This window comes from Podarcis pityusensis (genome assembly GCF_964106645.2).
Source record: "Podarcis pityusensis genome assembly, chromosome: 1".
Lineage (NCBI taxonomy): Eukaryota > Metazoa > Chordata > Lepidosauria > Squamata > Lacertidae > Podarcis > Podarcis pityusensis.
The window spans coordinates 48,990,697-49,009,680 of NC_138028.1; the positions used below are offsets into that span (position 1 = coordinate 48,990,697).

An 18,984-nucleotide genomic window follows, 5' to 3' on the forward strand; every position below is an offset into this window, starting at 1 on the left:
TTAGAATAATTAACAACTTCTAGAGATCTGATCAGGATCAGGCTAGAGTTCCCCTTGCTGAGCTCAAGAAACGATATCTGTATTGAATTGTGCAGCAATCTTTGTTATTGACCAGAGTTTCCAATTGTCTTTTCTATTATGGACCATCAGCCTGCCCCTTACATTCAACCTCCTTCCAGGTCTGTCAATGTCATAGAATTTACGAGGATTTTAAAAAGATATTTTTTTGTTCTTTTTCTTTAGTGTAACTGGTTTATTTAGTGTAAAACTTGACCATTGTTCGTATTTTACTTTTTGGTTTCAGCACAGCATATTCCCATCTTTAACTGACTGACAAAATAGTGCCTCTGTTGTGCAGATTGACTGCTTTTCACATCTCTGTTTTCTCCTAGATATGTCTCTAATATTGAGCCATTACTTCCAAAAAGCAAAATTGTCATTTTCCTTTTCTTTATCCACTATTTTCTTCAACCAATATTCAAATGCAGTAATTGTTTGATTCAACTGGGAAGTGTAGTCAGTTATAGGGTATAGAATATGACTACAGATGACTAGCAAGAATAGTTTAGAAAAATAATGATCCAAAATGGTGGATGTGAGACTTAATAGTACGTTATACGCTATACAAGTGCAAATATGCTGAACAATACATAACTGGCATATTTTTGTGGATGGGAGAGAGATTTACAGGCCCCAGGGTAGAAGTGACCTCCTCTCCAGAATAGAAGACTATGCTATTACATTGGCTAATATCTTCCACACACCATATGCAATTAATGTAAATGAAAATTGGGCTTGTAATCAGTAAGATTTGGTGTGGTGATGTAAAACCAGAACTAATTAGGAACTGGAGTTTTTGTAAATTTAAATCTTAAGAGAATGTACTGACATCACCAATGAATGGCTAATAAACAATTGGTGGAATATCATGTGTAACAAGACTAACATTTTCAGTTAGCAATAGACATTATTATCATCATCTGAGGCAGATTTGACTAAATCCTTGATAATAAATCTCTTAATATTCTGATCAAGCACATGGCAATTCTTAGGAGTTTAAGAAACCCCCATCAACCACCTTCTGTTTTCACAGCTTTCTCTGACAGCTAAGTTGAAGAGTTCATTACGTTTGTGATTTTCACAATAGCACTGGACAGCTTTCGGATGATAATTTTTAGCTCTAGCCATTTCCCATAAGCTTTGAACTAGTGACAAATGAAAGACTCGACACCTATTAGCAAAACCCTTAGTCATCCAGTTCTCTAAAGGTGATGTATTATCTCTTTTATGTGACATGAAGGCTGACAGAATTTAATATCCTTCTACAACAGAGAATGAAAAATGAAATTGTTGTAATAAGAGACTAAGAAATAGGTTTAGAAAAAAAGCTGTTAGGTTAGCTCATAATTCTGCTCACTCAGAAGATAGTGTGGGAAGTGTTCCATAGATGAGTCCTGTGTTCAGGTAGTAAGGATTTCGGTACCAGCTGACCCACATGCAGAGAGGGCACAGCTAGATTTGCAGAGCTTCATGAAGAGAATTAAGAACTGCTGAAAAGCATTTTGAAGTATTCTCATGACAAATATTACAAAGAAAAGAACAAGAAGGAGAAAAATCAAAGAAAAATTGAGATTATAGGAAAATGTCTATTACTTCATCCATTTAAACATATTTTAACTTTTCTAGTAGTTACACTAGATTGAAACTGGCATATGCATTCTTTTGACCAGGTCATGTAGAAGAGCAGCAGAATCACTTCTACCATTTTACCTAAAACGTATCTGAGTAAAAGGAGCCAAAGCTGCCAATATTATGATACTATATATGCCAGATAAAATTTGTGCTACCTATAGTTTAGAACCCAAACCATGGTTTAAAAGAAGAGTGTCCACTTTCATCTCTTGTCTGCTCAGTACTCCAGTAGATGCAGAAAAGCAAAGATCAGTTGTATCCAATGTGCCCTGAACGGAATTCTGCTCATGAAATGGGAATTCTACTTTTTACCTCTAACTCAACTGCTGCTGCTTTTGAGGGCATGTGTGGGGCAGCAGGGGAGAGGAGAGGAAGTGCATGCGCAAGTGGAAGTCACTTGCCTCCCAGAACAGGAATGTTGGATACTGCACATAGCACAAACTATAGTTTGCAAAACTGTTTCAAACTATGGTTTCTGATTCTGGTTTTCTAGCAAATAGCAAACAATGGTTGGTCAATTTAGATGGCATGTTAAACAATAGAACATAATTACTTAGGGAAACCCACCCTAAGGTAATGCATCCTCTATTCCCAAGAAATTGCAAAGGAAGCCATTAAAATTCAACTCACAAACTATAATTCAGAAGCAGTCTGCCATTACTAGCCTAAATAAACCTAAGAATATAACAATTATTTCTGAATAACATGCACCATATGAGCATAAACACATGAATACATTTGAAAGAACACTAAGTCAGCTTCAAAGTTTTAATCATTCTCTCCAAGGCAGCCAGTAAATCATCTAGAAAAAAAGAAAAGAAAACCTAGGACCAGTGAGATCCATCAGCTGGAATCAGGTGCAAAGATATACACTTAATTAAATAGTTTTGAGCCCAGTACTTAGTTTTGAATACCAGAATGAACTGATGTGCTATACACAAATTCATTTGTTATCCCAGTGCTTTTTTCTGGGGGTATGCATACCCCTAAACATTTTGTGAATCTAATTTTGGACTCATTGAGGGGCGGTATGTCAATATGAGTAGGAAAATGAGAGTACCCCATAACATTTATTTAGGAAAAAAAAGCACTGGTTAGAACCAAGCTTTTTTGATTTCAGCAAAATATTTTGGCGCGTGAGTTCAGTATTTCACGTAATCCCTGTTTCTCAACTGTTTCTTCAACTTGGCTCCAAGTACTCCTTCCACTCTGCCTGCTAAAACAGCCTTATTTGCACTGATCTTGTCTTGGCCTTTGAACTATGAATTCACCTCATCTTGGTTCCTCTGCTTGGCTACACTTTCTGATACGACCTTCCTGGTTATTCTTGTTGTTCACCAATGTTCCTGATTAGGCAGAGAACTGCCCCTTTCCCAAGGCAAGACAGCTTTTATTTTATTTATTTGTTAAATTTGTTAAATTTGTTAAATTTCTATACTGCCCTTCATCCAAGGATCGTAGGGCAGTTTACAGTATAAAGTCACCTTTTCTACCAAAGATAAAGTGCAGGGTTTCAACCTAGTTTTCATCATGTGAACCCTTACATTCCACCTGGTCATCTGGGAATTGTGTTGGGCTGCTGTTGGGCTTCCAAGCAGATAGTGCTACATATGTAGCTGGCACAATCTTGGCAATGATGGCAGTTCTAGGGTCATTGCACTGTTAATTTGAAGCACGAAGCTGAAAACGAAAGGTTGGTGCCAGACTTGTATTCTAAAAATATTTAAGAATAAGCAATAGGTGTAATATATACATGGTTCACCACTGAAAAAGGCTAAATGTGTAGAGAGGAAAAGTCCAGTTTGCCTGGTCACCATATTTGCATTGTCTTTGTCTTCTTAATATTTTCTTCTTATTGCTGACACAAAAAATGATCACACAACGGGAAAGCATATTTTTCATTGGATCATCTGGTTTTTTTGGCATTGTTTTGTGCAGTCATGCATTCATGAAAGAGTTTTGCTCAACGGTACAATGCATAGTGATATTTTTATAAGTTAATATTATAGGGAGAAGCATAGCTCCACTAATAGCACAAGGGAGGAAGTAGTGCCAATGAAGATTGGGAGCAGTTTTTTCTGGAAAATAATGAACAACTATTTGTAAACATGCGCTTCATTTCTAATTCAGCGGTTAAGATACAAAAGCAGTACAAATCCTGTGAAAGAAACACCACGTACATCTTGAGCTGTCTGAAACTGTAACATAGCCAAACTCTCAGTACACTATTGGGCAGCTCACTGATGCCACAATGATATGTGTACCTGAAACACTTTTGCCACAGCTTTTCTCTGCACTAAGCTTCAAGTATTTTATAGTCATAATAAATATAGTTAATGCAGAAAAGAGGATGGGTAGATTATCTAAATTATAACCATAAACAAATAAAAGAATGAATTAGGTGCCCTGTGCACCAGACAATATCACACACACCTGACAATGCTATATTCACATAGTTGGTTTATGTGATAGTTGTATTGTGTACAGGGTACTTTTTATGTGAGTCTTTTTTTTTAATAAATATTGTTAAGAAGGCATAACAACAGTAAATCTATTTGCATGAAGAACTCAGATGAAAATCTGTTTCATTATTCCACATCTTAAAGGCAATTCTTAAAACCGTCTGCCTGAATTACTTGCATTTTTTACTTAGTAACCTGGAAATACATCTATTTTAGCCTAGGGACTTTTGGTGTACACTATACTTTAGTTGCAGCAAACTGTTTCCAAAATAAACAATTGTAAAAGTGATGGGGAAGTTGACAGAAAGAGTAGTTGTGACAATCAATGTTGCCATTTCTACACTTGAATCTCAGCTCATTATTTCAGGACTTAATTATCTACATGTGTTAGCATTGTGTCTTAGAGCAATGATGTCAATTTCTTAGGACCAAATGTTTTAATTAAATTAAATCTCAACATTAGAGACACATACTCTATATAGGTGGCATTGACAGTTGCCTACGTGGATTTTATGAGCTGGATCCAAACAATCCCGTGCATAAGCACTAAGTGCAGGATAGTAATGGCCAAATTCCCTTTCCAGCTATGTCCTCTTCTGCTAAGTTTAGCCTGATTCCATAGTATCTCACAACACCCAGAAGTGTCTTCTTTCAAGGATGTAAAGGACTGGATGGGGAGCACCCAAGTAAGCACTGGTATGTGTGTGGTAATCTGCATGCGGTCCTTTGGATCCCTGTCTATTTGTATACATCAGTGCAACATATTCACTGAAATTTTGTCCAGGGACCCCAGTCTAAGATTGCACAAATAAGAAGATAGCACTTCATATTTTTTTAGAGAGGTCTCTGCAAAATCTCCCCATTGGCATCCTCTTTGCTCAAATGTGTTCTTTAACCATAAAATCCCCACCTCCCAAAAAGAAAGGAGAGTTCTTTTCTCTTATTAAACAACAAGGCTAACACAGTCACCTTTTAAATAATGATCCAGGATTTTTTTTTATTCATTTAAGTTTCAGTATCATTACAGAAAATGTTATGGTACAGAGTTGTTTAACATTAGTTTTATTTCTTTTCTCATTTAATTTCCACACGAATGCTGGTAACACTAATATCTGTACAAGATCAGTCTTTGATTTTTTAAGATTTTAATTCTGTACATTTTTAAATGTATTGGTTAAAAAGGCTGTCAGCACTTAAGGAAGCAATTTTTGTTGTTTGTTTAAACAAAAGGTATCCAGTTACTGCCCAATAGTACTGAGCTGGGTGGCTGCTGGGATGACAGATATCCCTGAACGCGCAGCAAGGGGTGAAAACCTCGGGGCTTGGTCGGGTTCCCAATGCAGCCACTCTGCTTTTGGCACTGTGCACATCAACACGAGATACAAGATAAAGAACAAGCAGAAGCTTTCTGTGAAGCGGTTATGAAGCATACTAATAAGGGAAATCCAAGTGTTGTCTACGCTAGTATAAATAAGCAGACAGCCTTGTTTTAAGAGCATAAGTAGTTGTATCTTAAAGATGAGAAAAAACACAAGTTCTGCAGGCACCTACCGCTGTCTACTAAAAGCTACCGCTATCAGAACTAGCATTGAACACACAAAGCAATTGCAAGAAAGGAAAAAGTTGCTTTGATATAATCAGAATAGATTTCTTTAAGATTTGTTTTTAAAGTTTTTTTTAAAAGGTATTTATTTAAATTCATTTGAAATATAGTTCAAGGTGTTGACTATACTGATCAACTTTTATCCAAATCAGAAAAACTAGCTGTGCCGTTGCATATTACAGGATACAGTCAATGATATGTGGACATGCATCAAAACTTCTCTCTTGCTGGTGACATCATAGTCTTCCAATGACCATGACATCAACCACCTCGCCCTTATGAAGTTCCACATACTGCTCTGTCTTTGGAGGTAGCATCAACAGTCCATTGGCACTGCGCATACTCATCAGACGACTGCTCATCTGGTTCCCTACAGAGAAGCAAATAAGTCTTGTTAGCAGGGTAAATGCCACAGAATAGTGCAGCGTATGAAGCCAGTTCCCAAAAATTAATTTTAAAGCGACAATGGTCACAAATGGTGAAGCTCTGTTGTTTGAAGTAAAATGTGGACAATATCCAGGAAATAGATCTCTCTTTCCCCATTAGAATTCTCATGCAGAAATGCCTTTTGACCACATCTTTTTTATTTTAAGCTTGCACATTTTAATTATCACATGCACCACTTTCCTAGTTTATCTTCCAAATAACCCCATACTGAATTACAATCTGCACTAGGATGTGTCAAAACTGAACTACTACAGCCCTACCCCCAAATTTGTTTCATATAACATTAGCCTTAACATTTAACATATACCACTCAGAGATGATAGTGTTATTTTTTGTTCTTTCATATCTAAGATTATAAATAGTATTCCAGAATCTGAACACTGGTGTGGACAAAGCAGTTCACATATGAGGTTCCTGTGCAATTTTTAGCAATGGTTTAAAATCTTCTAGAACTAAATAAGCCTCAAAGAATACACTTCAGAATCTAGATATATTTTTTCCATTTCCAATATCAAACTTAGATATTGAGTTTTATTAGAAAGGAAGCTTGAGTTTGAAGTGGGCAACTTGTCTAACATATGTCAGCTTTTTCTCCTGAGCTGTGCAAGGTTTTAAAAGCTTTTAGCGTCTCTCATTAGCCCAGACATTGGGTAGAGGTAAAATGGAGGCTCTCTCATTGGAAGTGACATCACAGGTAATGTCCAGTAGTTATGTAATACCTGACACACTCCTAAGAAGAAAAAGTCTTGAGGTGCTGACAATGAAGGGAATTAAAATATTGCTAGAAATGATACATTGCAGTCTGAACACTAGTAAAACTTGTTTTCCCAGCAAAAGAAAGAAAGCCTGAAGGGAAAATATCTGTACTCCCCTACAATGTACAATGAGTACAAATGGATCACTCGCAGCCAAACTCAACTCAAGACTAGGGCTTTTTTTCAGCCATAACTCCCCAGAACTCAGTTCCACCACCTCTCAGGTGATGTCCGGCACCTCTTTTTCTAGAAAAATAGCATTGTTCAAGACCTAAGTGAGCACAGCATGCCAGTGAAAATGGGTGAAGCTTCTTGGTTCTCAAGATGGACACAGTGGCCATGAGACCAATGCAGCCTTCGTCAACCAGATGTTTTGGATTACTATTCCCATCAGTCCCAGCCAACATCTTGAGGGCACCAGGTTGGTGAAGGCGAGTCTAATGTCTATTGTTGCTGTCTTGAGCACATTCTTGAGGAAAGGTAGTGTGTGCATGTATGTGTGCATTTGTATCTATATACAGTGGTACCTCGGGTTACAGATGCTTCAGGTTACAGACTCCGCTAACCCAGAAATAGTACCTCGGGTTAAGAACTTTGCTTCAGGATAAGAACAGAAATCGTGCAGCAGTTGCGCGGCGCCAGTGGGAGGCCCTATTAGCTAAAGTTGTACTTCAGGTTAAGAACAGTTTCAGGTTAAGAACGAACCTCCAGAACGAATTAAGTTCTTAACCCGAGGTACCACTGTATATGCATCTCTAAGTATATATATATATACACACACACACAGTGGTACCTCTACTTACGTTCACCTCTGGTTACGTATCCTTCGGGATACGTACGTGGCAAACCTGGAAATACTTTTCCAGGTTTTGCTATGCGTGCATGCACAGAAGCGCTCTACCGCCGCACACACATGCGCAGAAGCGGTCCCTCCGGTTGCAGAAACCTCGGGATCCAACCGGAGCTCAGGGACGGATCCTGTCCGCAACCGGAGGTACCACTGTATATATTTCTCTGTATCTATCTATATATTTATATCGGTATCTGTATATTTTAGGGGTAGTAGTATGGCCTGCTGGCCTGATGTGTATAGTTTGTGGCCTTATTATCTGATAGAATATTTTTTCTTCATATAGCCCAAACTCCTTCTTCTGAAATAGTAGTCATGCTGGCGGTAGTAAAGGTAAAGGGACCCCTGACCATTAGGTCCAGTCGTGACCGACTCTGGGGTTGTGGCGCTCATCTCGCTTTATTGGCCGAGGGAGCCGGCGTACAGCTTCCAGGTCATGTGGCCGGCATGACTAAGCCGCTTCTGGCGAACCAGAGCAGCGCACGGAAACGCCGCTTACCTTTCTGCCAGAGCGGTACCTATTTATCTACTTGCACTTTGACGTGCTTTCGAACTGCTAGGTTGGCAGGAGCAGGGACCGAGCAATGGGAGCTCACCCTGTCGCAGGGATTCGAACCGCCGACCTTCTGATCGGCAAGTCCTAGGCTCTGTGGTTTAACCCACAGCGCCACCCGCGTCCCTGCTGGCGGTAGTATCCATGTTCAAAGAACAGGAAGCAATAGAATTTGAAGATTTTGCTTCTATAGTGTTAAACAACAAAACACTGGGAGGGATTCAATGTTCTATTCTGATTGTTCCGTTAGCGCAAGCATTTTGGCTTGCCAGACAGAACAATCCCCCCTCTCCTACCCTGCATGCTGTTCTGTGGGTTCTTCTATCCATCCATATCAAACCTTGGGGAGTGCAGGAGGAGGAGAGGGTGGAAGCGATGCTGCACAAGTGAAAGTGCTTTCACAGGGCTTCTGCTATTGAGATTCATTAGTGGAATCCTGCCCATTATTTGTGAAAACTAAAGTACAGTGAAACCTCGGTTTTCAAACGTAATCTGTTCCGGGAGACCGTTTGACTTCCAAAATGTTTGAAAACCAAGAATCAATGGGCTGGCTGCAGAGTCAATGAAAAAAAAAATCAAAATGCACCTCGGAAGGCGTGCAACTTCCAAGATGCGTTCTATGGCCTTTGAAACTGGGGTGGGGGGGCTGTTTTGTTTTTGTTTGTTAGTGTATTTTTGAGATTTTATATTGTAAACCATCCTGTAATCCTTGGATGAAGGGCAGTATAGAAATCATCATCATCATCATCGTAGCTTGTGGGAAGGTAGGTTGGGACTACCTTTCACATGGTACATGACCATCACAAGTAGAGAAAGCACAAGTTATTCGCGGTTCCTTTCATTTCTCCATATTCTGCAACCTGTAAACCCAGTCAAGGAGCACGAGAAATAGAAAATGATAGTAAACAGCTAACCTGTACTTTGTGCCCAAGGCAGTGGTTCTTGGTGATGCCAAGTCAGTATGCACCGATGATATTCTGGACGAGGGTCCAATTTCACATCACATGATAACTGTGGAAAAGCATGCACAGAAAGAAAATACTATGTCATGTACAAAGTTTGCAGGGTGGTTAATACAATGTTGGCTGTTTATTGAACAGTCATTTTGATTTCTTTGTTGGGAAGTTATATGACATAATGGCAAGCAATTATTATCTCAGTTGCTGTGTTTGTAGCACAAGAGCACCAAATCCACTTTAATCGTGCAGCCCAAATTTCCCTGTATGTGATTGACACCATGTGCAAAAACGGCAGGAATCAGGAAGGGGGCACACCAATGACTACATAGAGTGCCTCAGAAGCTTGTTGTATATTTAAAAACTCACCCTGGCTTTTATGATAGTGGGACGAGGATCCAGGATTCCCTGCATCTTCCTCAGTGCTGGGACAACAAAAAGATTGCAGGTAACAACTGCTGACACAGGATTCCCTGGAGGAAAAAGAAAAAACCCACAACAGTTGATAGATCAGCAATGTAGAATTATTTAGGGAATGACCCCCCCATGTTACTTTGCTGTACAGCTGTGCTAGGAACAGATGATATATTTTACCTGCAGCAGGGATAGTGAACTAGAGCCTTCCATATGTTGTTGGACAATTCCCATCACCGCTGACCATTGCCTATGCCTAGGGGTGACAGATGTTATAGTCCAAAAACATCTGGAAAGCTGCAGGTTCCCTTCACTAGAGCCATAGGCATTGTTGCATATTAAAGACGTAACAGTATATAGTGCACAAATGCGAGATTACAAAGATTATTCATTTAGGAACTAGAGGTCCAAACATAAAAGCTTTTGGATTTTGTTTGTGTTATCCATGAAGGACAATTATAATTATAATTCAACGAACCTTACCTGGGAGTGCAAATATTATTTTTCTTACACCATCAATATCCAAAGTTGCAAAGGTTGTTGGCAACCTAGGAAAAAAAAGTCAGCTGCTAAAACTATTTATTTAACAAAATTTGTATAAAACTTAATTGTAAACAGACCCTCTAAACAGTTTTTAACGAAACTATAAAAATAAAATTATACCTTAAAATTGTCAATAGAAATCAATGTTAAAAGCAAGTTTATAAATAGCGAAATGAATAATATCTGTTAAAAGAACTAGATATAACATGGGATGTTAAAAGAAGCAGCCCTGTGTCTCCTTCACCTATCTCCCCTGTAATGTTTAGTGAAACAAAATATGTGTAGTAAAGTTGATATGACTTTCCCTGTCCCCTCAAACAGCAGCCAGGGGCAGAGAAACTCTCAATGTGATCATGATGTGTAATGGGCAGAAACTGAAGATGCATCCTGCTTTGGTCTTTTATACAGTGATTGATTGGCAATACATCTGTAAGTGACAGGGGATTAGAGTTGTATATCTGTGCAGTGAGGTTAAAAGACTTAAGGAATGTTTCAGGAGGAAGGTAGATAAAGGTAAAGGACCCCTGGATAGTTAAGTCCGGTCAAAAGCAACTATGGGGTGCGGCACTCATCTCACTTTTCAGGCCGAGGGAGGTTTCATCCTACAGACATTTCTCTCCCCCCCCCCCTTTTAGATCTCTCCTCTGCCACTACATAGTTGTAAAATGTTCCTAAAGCCCCAAACCCGTGTCTGCTGGCATTATAGGAAACTCCTACCAGATCGGACTATTTTGCCTATCTGGTAGTATATCCAAGACCATATCTCACTGGGAAATATTACTCACCCTGGTTTCATAAAAACCCTGCCAAAGTGAATCTGAGCGTGAAGATCAATGTCCAGCACCTGTTTAAGATAGTCCTGTTTTAAAAATAAAAACAAAGTTTTCAAGGTATTTACAACACCTAATTATTCAAAAGTATTAATTAAGATATGTAGGATGACACCTTGTCCAGTCCTAGAAGTTTTATTTATTAAGTAAATTTGAATCCTGCCTTTCTATCAAACGGCACTCAAGGTAACCAACAAAAAAATTACAAATACATCAAAACACATAAAATATAATAAAATGGCAATCATAGATCTTTTATTACTGAACCCCTCTTGTCATTCTAAGAAGTTGGATGTTGATGCTTGGGGGGTTTCAAAATTAATCAGCATGTCAGAGTGAAGTTTACTATCAAAATTAACTAGATAAATCACTAGACCAATTAAGAATGGACATTAATTGCCACCCACAGAACAGAGGAAGAACAACTAATATGTCAATTCTTTCCATGTGTGGGCTAGTTCTGACCAGAATGATCCTTTGCCTGGTGTACTGAGATGCAAAGGGATCCTCAAATTACATGGGTTACTTATGCTGCATTATTAAAACTGAGGCATTCCAGAGTTATCCCATATTTAAAGGTTTTTCCAAACAATTATTGAAAATGTGGCACAGCTTCACAAGCTCATCTCACCACTTCTTCAATTCTATTTAGACCACAAAAAAATTCTACCAGTATCTAATAGTTTGGGGTAGGAAGTGATAATAGCTTAGCAATGGGTCACATGACCCTGTTGTTCTTTGTCCTGTTAAACAAGAAGAAGACAATATATCTTTGGTTCTCAGTGACACAGAATATCTAAAAGCCTAGCAGCGGTGAACTATGGTTACCCTTTCTTTTATACATTTATTTCTGAATTTTACACCTGCCCTTCAATGACCAATTGATATTTCCAGGGTGGCTTACACAAGAAAAGAAAAGAAACAACAAATCCTTTAACCCTGGAAACCCTGTTCGGTACTGTAGAGTACAGAAAAAAAATTAAGGGTTTTTCTTTCTTAATTTGGAAACCTTTCAAGTGGCCTCCCCCCAACAATAGGAGATCCAGACCATGCTCAGATTTCCTCCGTTATCATTAGCACTTGTCATTTCTGAATATGTTTTTCTTCCTATTGCTTCATCTCTGGCTTAACTTCCCAGCCTCAACATAGTTTTTGCACATACCTTTTCACCCATGGACACACCTCCTGATGTGATGATTACATCAGCACGACTGATACCCTCATTCAAGGCATTAAGTAAATCATCTGGACTGAAGGAGAACAAAAGCAAGCAGGTTAATGACCATTAATTTGTACATTCCAAGTACTTTAAAGGGGGGGGGGGATACATACATCTCTGCAAAAACAACAACCAAAAAACGCAACCAAATGTAAATACATCTTTTTAAGCAGGCAGAACATATTCTCCAAGAGTAAAACTATCAAGAAACAGTAATAGTAGGCACAGTATTTTGTTCGTGTACCGGAAATGTTAACTGAATGCACAAGCAATCTTGGTATGCAGTTAAGCTAGTCCAGACTAATTCTGAATATAGCAATATTAATGTAGTCAGTCACATAGTGCATTACAACAATTCAGATGGATGGGCTACTACAGGATAACATTAAGCAGCAGCCAGAAAAGGAGGGAGGGAAAGAATCATAATAATTTACTTTATACCTTTCAGAGAGGTAATGAAAACCCCATATTTTCCAATTTTTTAAATTTTATTCTCTACCACTCATGATGAATGTCAAAACTATAAATGGTCTCAGCTCAGTTAATGCTGTTGGAAACGAACAGTGATTAACAAAATCTGTCCCAAATTCAAACTGTGCTGCTGTTTGTGAGCTCTCCTTCCTACTCCAGTGCAGCCCCCAGCTGCAGCTGGATAGGGTTAGCTGTTCAGGAGGTCCTTGTCACATATGATTAGAGCATTGTTGGGCATCTATGAAGTTCACCACACCAGAGGTGTGTGTGTCTGAACTGTAGACTTCCTAAATTGTTTCCTTCAACCTTGTTACTACCTGATCATCTGTTCTCCTAGGATGTGTGTGGCAATTAGAGGAGATAGGGCAGCATTCTCCTGTCACCTAGCTCTCTGCTTCTGGGTGGCAATGTGGTTGGGCCCAGAGACAGAATGCAAGCAAACTGATGTAGTGAGGTGCCTGCAGCCCTGTTCAGGGAGCTCCCCCACCCCACCCCCAGAAGGCATATGGCCAAGATGGCCCCATATTTTAGAGCTAGCACTGATAAATGGTATCTTGAAACTGTCTTGGTCTCTGTAAACTTATACGTTATGAACTTTGAACACATTTGTATCATCGTCTGTTATGTAATATTCCAGATAAAAGGAAACTATGAACGTTAGTTATTTGTTTTGAAAGAATTATCTAACCAACACCATCATAGAAACACCAAAAAACAATGAAAATGTATAAAGAGTAACTTATGAATGAACAGTTAAGACTACATAATGAACATGTATATATGTAAACATGAATGATAGTCACTGTTGTGACAATTGCAACAGTTTCTCCAAACATCTCAACTGTTAGATAAGATCTAGAGTGCATATTATTTCATACTTCATCATTGAAAGAATTATCTGCCATCACTTTCCCACAACGGTTCCTTGTGTAGGAACAGACCTGCAAAGATTTATTTCCAAAGTTCAAACCTATAAGCATATGTTAAGAATATGGGAATGATCCACTCCCACTGTGAGCACAGCTTCCACATAGGCATGGACATAGTCAGGATTTATTGGGGGGTGGGCAGACATTATGCAGTGTAATTAGTCAGTTAGTTAAGTATTTTTATTTACTTGATGGGGGGGGGCAGCTGCACCCCCTGGCTACACTTATGCACATAGGAGCCCTGTTTTCTTCCTTGGCAATGTATAAGACCATTATGTGGAAAGGGAGGTCTTTGTGCATCTCCAGTATCTCTCCTTCTCACCTGGATACAAGTTACTTGTGCTCAAAGTATGACACAGGGTTCTGGAGTGGTGGTACGAAATGAGGAAGAAATTGAAGTTATAACTAAAGTCTTCCAGAAAAGAAGGGTCACCCAACAGAATGAGACGTCTCTTTGGAGAATATGTCCTGAGGAATAACAGTATGAGAATTTCTAAGCATCTTCTATAGATGCAATTGCCCTTCTCACAACAATGCAAATAATATAGTTGGATATATCAAAGTGAATAAAATCTACTAATATCATGAGGGAAGTTAAAGCTAGAATATAATGGCCATTGGGAGATCTGATATTAAGTAGAAAGGTCTTTAGAGAAGTCACGTTCAGAGAAAATTGCAAGAGATTTTTAATTTTTAATTAAACCTGTGTGCGGTAGTGTCAGGGGCAGCAGTGGATGGGGGATGCTGCTGCTCTCCTGGCTTCCAAACACAGCATGTTGCTGGTGCTTACTTAGAGGGGGAGTGCAAGGTGCAGGAAGCTCAGCATAGTGTGGGTGCATAATGGCAAAAGCAGCAGATTGGCTCCACCATGCTGCGCTGTACTGAGTTCCCCATGCCTTGCCACTCCGGTAAAAGGTAAAGGTACCCCTGCCCGTACGGGCTAGTCGTGTCCGACTCAGGGGTTGCGTGCTTATCTCGCTCTAGAGGCTGTGAGCCGGCGCCGTCTGAAGACACTTCCGGGTCACGTGGCCAGCGTGACGAAGCTGCAGCTGGCGAGCCAGCACCAGCGCAGCACACGGAAACGCCGTTACCTTCCCGCTATAAAGCGGTACCTATTTATCTACTTGCACTTAAGAGTGCTTTCGAACTGCTAGGTGGGCAGGAGCTGGGACCGAACGACGGGAGCTCACCCCACCGCGGGGATTCGAACCGCCGACCATACGATCGGCAAGTCCTAGGCACTGAGGTTTTACCCACAGCGCCACCCGCGTCCCTCGTGCCACTCCGGTAAGCACCAGCAACACACTGTGCCAGGCAGCTGGGAGAGCAGTGGTGCTCTGCCTCCACTGCCCCATGGGCCACTACTAGCATGAATGAATCGGTAACTTCAGGTACACTGAGTTTAGTTTAGAAAAATGTAATGAAATACGTCATTCTTGTAATCTGTATCATACAAAAAATAAACATGCATATCACTACGGGAAGCTCAATGAGAACTCCCTGTTTATATGTAAAATAGCAAGCCACACTTCATTGGAACAGGCAGGATTTGTCTTAAGAGAAGGCCAGTACACAGAAGGACCATGGGGAAGAAATCTGTATGTTCTGTACCTAGAGATGTATTTTTCTCACACCCAAAGCATCCCTGCTGGGTCATCCCTGTATCAGTGATGGTGGGCAAGCTGTGTTCTCACTGCAAAGTTGTCACAAATTGCAGTGATTTAGTTTTCCCCACTGGAATGAATGGCAGCCATGGATGAAAGAAAAACAGTATATGCAGGGATATCACTGACTTGGGGACTAAACCTGTATGTTGACACCCACAACCCCAGGGGCAGATTCCTTCCTCTTTAGCTCTCTCCCAAATTACTGACCATTTTCTTCTCCAAATAACTCAGTGAGAACCATGATGAATGACGTGACACTACACCCTTATCTATATAGGCTCAATTCTAGGTTTCCTTACTTGGTCATAATGGTGTGTGCTGGAACCCAGGAACCAGGCACCTAGCTGTAAGGGAGTACGTGGGAAGCTGGCCTCACTAGGGAAATTCCAGACCCCTTTACATATATATTCAAGGTTGTGGGTTTTTGTTTTTAGTCTAGCCCCTTTACTTGCAGAGATATAAGGAAAAGCATGCAGGAACTATTCTAGCTGCTCCTACCTTCCAGAGTTCTGGCCAATGAGTTCAAAGGTACTGAAAAGCACAAGGTATATTTTTAAACTTTGAAAGATTTGAAACTGTTTTTTAAAATATTTAATACAATTAGATACTTGTAAACATATATGGCAATGTGTACCTAGGTTCTGGCTGTTCTGCATCAATTGCTGTATCCTTAGCTCCCCTCACCACAAAGTTTCTGACTACATACCTGCTAGTAACTGGTTTTATAGAGAGTCAAAATAATTGGAAGCACCTCAAAATCTACATGTTACTAACTGGTGAAAACCTTTTGTAAAGAATAATGATCTGATAAAAAATATGCTGTCATATGTGAAGAAACAAAGTTAATTTAAAAAAAAGGATTTGATGCCTATATTATAACCCACTTAATATAGGGTTCAGATAATCCTTGTGAGAGTTAATTTCTAATATGTACTTTTCTACTCTTTCCCAAATATTCTGGCAATTTCACGTTAAAATGTATATGCCACATGTGTCTATATAATATATTTTACACCAAATGCTAATGCAACTTTTGGTAGTCTTTGGTTTATAATAAAGCTAATACAAAGCAAACAACAGTTATATTTTACTCACATTAGCAGACAGGACAAATTAGCAAGCTCATATGCACCCAGCAGGTATTAATTTTGTCTCTTGCTTCATGTGTCATACCACAACCAAAAAGCTGGATTTGGATTGATGGAAAATGGACAAGAGCATCTGATATGTCAGCATAGCATTTGCAATTGCCATGCTATGATCAGGATATACCTGTCTCACATGACTGTAAAAACAAACAAGACAGGAATGCAATGCACACCTTTAAAGTATTTTATAAATTTTAATCTGACTGTGCTTATCAGGCTTGTTGTAAAAAAGATGGTTACAGACCAGAACACAACACAACACAACACAACACAGCATAGCCAACTGCAGATTTAAGGTTTTAAACTTTGCTCCAATGTAATGTATTTTCCCAATGAGTTTTTAGCCTATGGTGTCTCATCCAGTGATTTTCTGTCCTTCATGAAGTTCTTGCTAGAAAATACACTCTTTCACACAGCTCCCACTAACTTTCCTTTTGCACTGTCACTGCCAATATGGAATACTAAGAATTGCGAGTCATCTCATATGCCACACCTCTATATTGGGAACACCAACAGGAACATGGAGAAATAACAAGATAGGTGTATGTATTGTATCAATAGGTAAACAAAATATTCCTGTGGATCGTTATACTTATTCATAATCTTTATAATCAATCTTTCCATTAAAAATGCCAAAGAGAGCTAATTGTAAAATCCATAATTAAACCCCCCCCTCACTAATCCACAAACGAGCAAACAAAATGACAATGAAGTTAGATAACAGCAACTACCGGTAGTTAAAAACAGGGATGCATCCAATTAAGTTTTATGCAAAGTAAAATTAATGAAATTAATGGGCCTAAGTTAGTCCTGTCCATTCATTTCAACAATTTAATCGGAGTATGACTAATGTTGGATACCAACCATAATTAAATTAGAAATACAAATGAAAAGACAACAACTTAAGCCTAACAGGCTAAGTCTCTTTAAATTAAAAGGTTTATGCCTGTCAGTAGAGTGAAACCTACTACAAACATCCAAGGAAAATCCAGGGTAATCAAACATATCACTGAATTTTTCCTCAGTGCAATTAATGGTGCTTTTAAGATTGCAACCCTCAATTTAAACTTTATCTCCCTCCCTCATGGGCAAGGGTTGCTCATGCCTTCCACATTGGGAGATAAGACAACTGTTAACTCTGGAGAAATAAGACAACTGTTACTCTGGAGAAATTTCCTTGAAAATACAACATGTGAAGAAATCTTGTACAGTATCACACATTTTATTACCTGCTAACTTGAGGAAGATGTTTTTTCGGATTGTCTTTAAAAAGTTCCCATAAAGGACTTGACAGATGATTCCTGCCAGTGCAGTTCATAAAAGAACATATCTATGCTAAAATGTTTCCTTTCTGAAGAACTTAAGAGATATTCACACATTACTTCCTTTATAAGGAAACATGTACCCCACTTTGCCTTCTCCAGAAGGAAAATTAGCCAGGCCAGGCCAGGGGCTGGCTGAAGCAGTTTTCTAGACTGAAACCTCTTTGTGTTTCCCTGACCTCCTGGAGAAATGGAGGAGCCGCCACATACTGACCCTTTGTTGTCCTTGGTGGCACTAGCAGTACCTCACTCTGGAAACAGCATTTGCCAAAGATCGAAGAGCAGTTGCTGCCAGGTGAGACACAGCTGCTTTCTGAGAGTACAGAAAAAAGCAAGGGGGTGAGCTACAGCGTGGCGTAGTGGTTAAGAGCTGTGGACTCGTAATCTGGTGAACAGGGTTTGCGTCTCCGCTCCTCCACATGCAGCTGCTGGGTGACCTTGGGCCAGTCACACTTCTCTGAAGTCTCTCAGCCCCACTCACCTCACAGAGTGTTTGTTGTGGGGGAGGAAGAGAAAGGAGATTGTTAGCCGCTTTGCGACTCCTTAGGGTAGTGATAAAGCGGGATATAAAATCCAAACTCCTCTTCTTCTACAGTTCTTGTGGAAGCCTTCTAACTAGTTCTGTCTTCCTCTGTTAGCTAACAGTGGAAGGGTAGAGGCTCTCTTCTTCTAAATTCCAAAACAGGTGGAAGGGAAGGCAAAAACAGGTTCCTCTTTGACTCAGCCCTATGTCTAGGATCATTTTATATTATCCACATGCAGCTATCGTGAGGAGAAAGTGCTATGATGACTATCCTGGAATCAAATAATTTGGTGCAGATAAACCTACTACACGTTTGTTGTCATTCTACAGAATGTTAACTCTCCCCTACGCCACCTTAAACTGTCAATTTCTACAGAGCAACATCAGTGATTATTCAACAGAATACAATTCTTGCGATAGATAATAAGAGCAGAATGATAATGATTTACACATCAGGCTCTATATCTTTTTATTTAAGATACTGTTGACAATAATATATGCTCTATAAGGAATATGTGTGTTTTATGGAACTATGCATGTTGCCAATTAAGCACAGAACCAAGCTTTCTCTGGATAATTAGAAATCATTGCTTTCATCAT

At 39.5% G+C, this 18,984-nt stretch overlaps 1 protein-coding gene across 22 annotated transcripts in view; it reads right to left on the reverse strand.

The window, feature by feature from the left end:
- Positions 1 to 5,119: 5,119 nt before the first annotated feature.
- The window catches only part of GPHN (gephyrin), a 231,005-nt gene continuing 217,140 nt past the window's right edge, over positions 5,120 to 18,984 (reverse strand). For 12 of the 22 annotated variants that reach the window (XM_081020644.1, XM_081020627.1, XM_081020624.1 and 9 more), the window contains 7 exons: positions 15,890 to 15,922; positions 12,268 to 12,355; positions 11,061 to 11,134; positions 10,216 to 10,280; positions 9,688 to 9,791; positions 9,277 to 9,373; positions 5,120 to 6,127 (listed from right to left, as the gene is read on the reverse strand). In XM_081020644.1, the coding sequence (XP_080876770.1) occupies positions 5,994 to 6,127; positions 9,277 to 9,373; positions 9,688 to 9,791; positions 10,216 to 10,280; positions 11,061 to 11,134; positions 12,268 to 12,355; positions 15,890 to 15,922 (595 nt within the window). In that variant the 3' untranslated portion in view covers positions 5,120 to 5,993. The remainder of the gene's footprint in view (positions 6,128 to 9,276; positions 9,374 to 9,687; positions 9,792 to 10,215; positions 10,281 to 11,060; positions 11,135 to 12,267; positions 12,356 to 15,889; positions 15,923 to 18,984) is intronic. The other 10 variants (XM_081020639.1, XM_081020638.1, XM_081020641.1 and 7 more) reach the window with 1 other exon arrangement.